Source organism: Eimeria tenella, genomic scaffold (assembly GCF_000499545.2).
Source record: "Eimeria tenella Houghton genomic scaffold, Eth_scaff146, whole genome shotgun sequence".
Lineage (NCBI taxonomy): Eukaryota > Apicomplexa > Conoidasida > Eucoccidiorida > Eimeriidae > Eimeria > Eimeria tenella.
In genome coordinates, this window is record NW_013541518.1 from 37,734 (window position 1) to 40,346 (window position 2,613).

Consider the following 2,613-nt stretch of genomic DNA (forward strand, 5'->3'; position numbering starts at 1 on the left):
AGCAGCAGCAGCAGCAGCAGCAGCAAGGGGCTGGAGAGCCCGACCAGCAGCAGCTGGTGCGTTCGCGTAGTGCAGCGGCAGCGGGGCGACACGTGGCAGCTGCGAATGGTGAGCAGCAGAAGTTTCGGTTTGCTGCTGCGCTGCTGCTGCTGTGGCTGCTGCGGCTCTGCCCGTGTCTCTCCTTTTGCGTCTCTTTCTCTCTTTTTGCTTCTGCTGCTGTTCTTTTGCTGCTGTCTTCTTTTTACTCTCTTTTGTCCCTTTTTTCTTTAATTTGCTGCTCTTCGTGTCTTTCTTTTTTCTTTTTTTGCTTCTTTTTGTCATTTTTTCCCTTTTGCTGCTCCGTGTCACTTTGCTGCTGCTGCAGGCAGCAGCGCTGCTGACTCGAGGCTTCGAGCAGCTCATAGAGGAAACAAAAAGGGATGCAGCAAATGCTCTCGTGGACTTCTTGCTTATTTACGACTCGCAGCAGCACAGGGTAACGTCTGTGCTGCTGATGCTCTTGCTGCTGGTGCTGTTCCTGCTGCTGCTGCTGCTTCTGCCGCAGCTGCGGATGCCGTTGCTGCTAGTGCGGCTGCAGCTACTGCCGCGGTTGCTGCTTTCGCCGCCGCTCGTGCTGTTGCTTCGCTGCTGTTGCTGTGCTGCTTCTTCTGCTGCTGCCGCTGCTGCTGCTGCTGCAGTTGCTGCTAGTAGCACTGCCGTTTATGGGGTGCCTCCTGCTGAGACAGCCCAGGAGCATCGGCTGCCTTCGCCGCTGCTGCGCTCGCTGCTGCAGCAGCTGCTGCTGCTGCCGCTGTAGCCGCGGCGCCGCTGTACCTGCTGCTGCTGCTGCTGCTGCTGCCTCAGGATGCTGCGCTGGCCACGCTGCAGGGCCTGCGCCCCCCAGTGCCCTTGTCCTTCGTGGTGGCTGCGGACTCGGAGAGGCGCAGAGAGCTGCGGCAGCTCTATGACATTTTCCTCGAACCCACTTTCGCTGTGCAGGCAGATGAAGTCCGCACGCGCTGCTGCTGCTGCTGCTGCTGCTGTTGCTGCTTTGGTTTTGCTGCTTGGTTTGCTGCTGCTGTTGTTGTGTGCTCGTGTTGCTGCTGCTGCTGTTGGAGGTTTGCTGCTCTGGGTGCTGCTGCTGTTAACGGTTTTGCGGCGTGTGCTGCTGCCGCTGCTGTTGGAGCTCTACTGCTTGTGTTGTCGCTGCTGCTGTCGGTGTTGCTGGTTGTGCTACTGCGCTGCTGCTGCCGCTCGTTTCGCGGCTTTTCTGCTGCTGCCGCTGCTGGATTTGCTGCTGCTGCTGTCGTTGGGGCTGAAGGTGGTTTTGCTGCTGCTGCTGTTGTCTTTCCTGCTGCTGCTCCGGTGTTGCTGCTGCTGACTTGGCGTCGCTGCAGCTGCTGCCTTGTCTGCTGCGCTGCTGCTGCGTTGCTCAGAAAGTGGTGCGGGTCCGCGACGCAGTAATCAACATATTTACCTTTCCGCAGCTGTACATAATGGTGAGTTTTGTTTCTTTTTCTAATTTCGTTCTTCTTTTTCCTTTTTTTAATCTTTTTTCTGTTTCCAAATCCCTTTTGCATTGCAAGAGGCACCCAGTGACCCACTCAGGGGGCCCCACACTGCCTAGGGGGCCCCCTGGTGAGGCTAGGCGTTTTGGGGTCCGCTGCAACTGCCCTTGCTGCTGCTGCTGCTGCGCTACTGCTGCTGCTGCAGCTCAACTGTCTCCTGACGTGGGACTTGCGGCTGCTGTGTCTCTCCAACTTCCTCCTTTGGGTCTGCGGCTACTCCAGCGATGTCGCCTCTGTAAGCTGCAGGGTGTTGCTGCTGCTGCTGCGCCTGCTGCTGCTGCTGCTACGCGTGCTGCTGCTGCTGCTGCAGTTGGCAATGTCAGCAGTACTTGCCACTCTTCGAGCTCTTGTGGCCGGCCTGTTGTAGCCAGCGGCCTCGCTGGGTGGCTAGCCAGCTAGCTAGCTGCATTAGGACTGCAAGGCGCTGCTGCTGCTGCTTTGCTGCTGCTGCTGCTGCTGCTGCTCAGTGGTTTTCTGACCCCGCAGACCCCGAAGCTGTGTCTTATTTGCTGAACTTGGCCCACACCTTCTATGACCGGCTGGGAGCAGCAGCAGCAGACACGGGAGCCCGCGAGCTGCCTGCAGATGACATGGCTTTGCTGCAGAAGAATCGGCTGCTGCTGCAGCTCTACATGGCCCAGGACCAGAAGGACACAAACCCCGCTGCAGCAGCAGCAGCTGCTGCTGCTGTAGCGAGCCAAGACTCCGCAGTGGGGACAGCCGCACCGGCCGGCAGCCCTGGAGCAGCAGCAGCAGCAGCAGCAGCAGCCGCAGCTGGCACGCCGCGCCCGGCGGGAGCAGGGCCACCTGTCTGTGGGGGCCCGTTGGAGCCGTCTCCGCTGGGGGCCCCCACCCCAGGGTCCCCTCCTGCTGCTGCTCCTGCTGCTGCTCCTGCTGCTGCTGGGGGCTATAAAGAAGAGCTGCTGCAGGTCACGGGGGTGGGCCTTGTGGACTTCACATTGCCTGATGGTGTAAAGTTTGACAAGAGCAAATTGGCATTTCGTTGTCTTTGGAGGGAGGGCACTGCTCCCTGCCGGCAGCAGCAGCAGCAGCAGCAGCAGCAGCA

The 2,613-nt window shown here is 59.6% G+C and overlaps 1 protein-coding gene across 1 annotated transcript in view; it reads left to right on the plus strand.

Moving 5' to 3' along the window:
• Positions 1–105: 105 nt before the first annotated feature.
• The window catches only part of ETH_00007640 (uncharacterized protein), a gene marked incomplete at both ends in the record, with an annotated part of 3,934 nt that continues 1,426 nt past the window's right edge, over positions 106–2,613 (plus strand). The window contains 6 exons of the mRNA XM_013373436.1: positions 106–108; positions 365–475; positions 844–987; positions 1,416–1,478; positions 1,693–1,782; positions 2,015–2,518. Coding sequence (XP_013228890.1) covers positions 106–108; positions 365–475; positions 844–987; positions 1,416–1,478; positions 1,693–1,782; positions 2,015–2,518 — 915 coding nt within the window. The remainder of the gene's footprint in view (positions 109–364; positions 476–843; positions 988–1,415; positions 1,479–1,692; positions 1,783–2,014; positions 2,519–2,613) is intronic.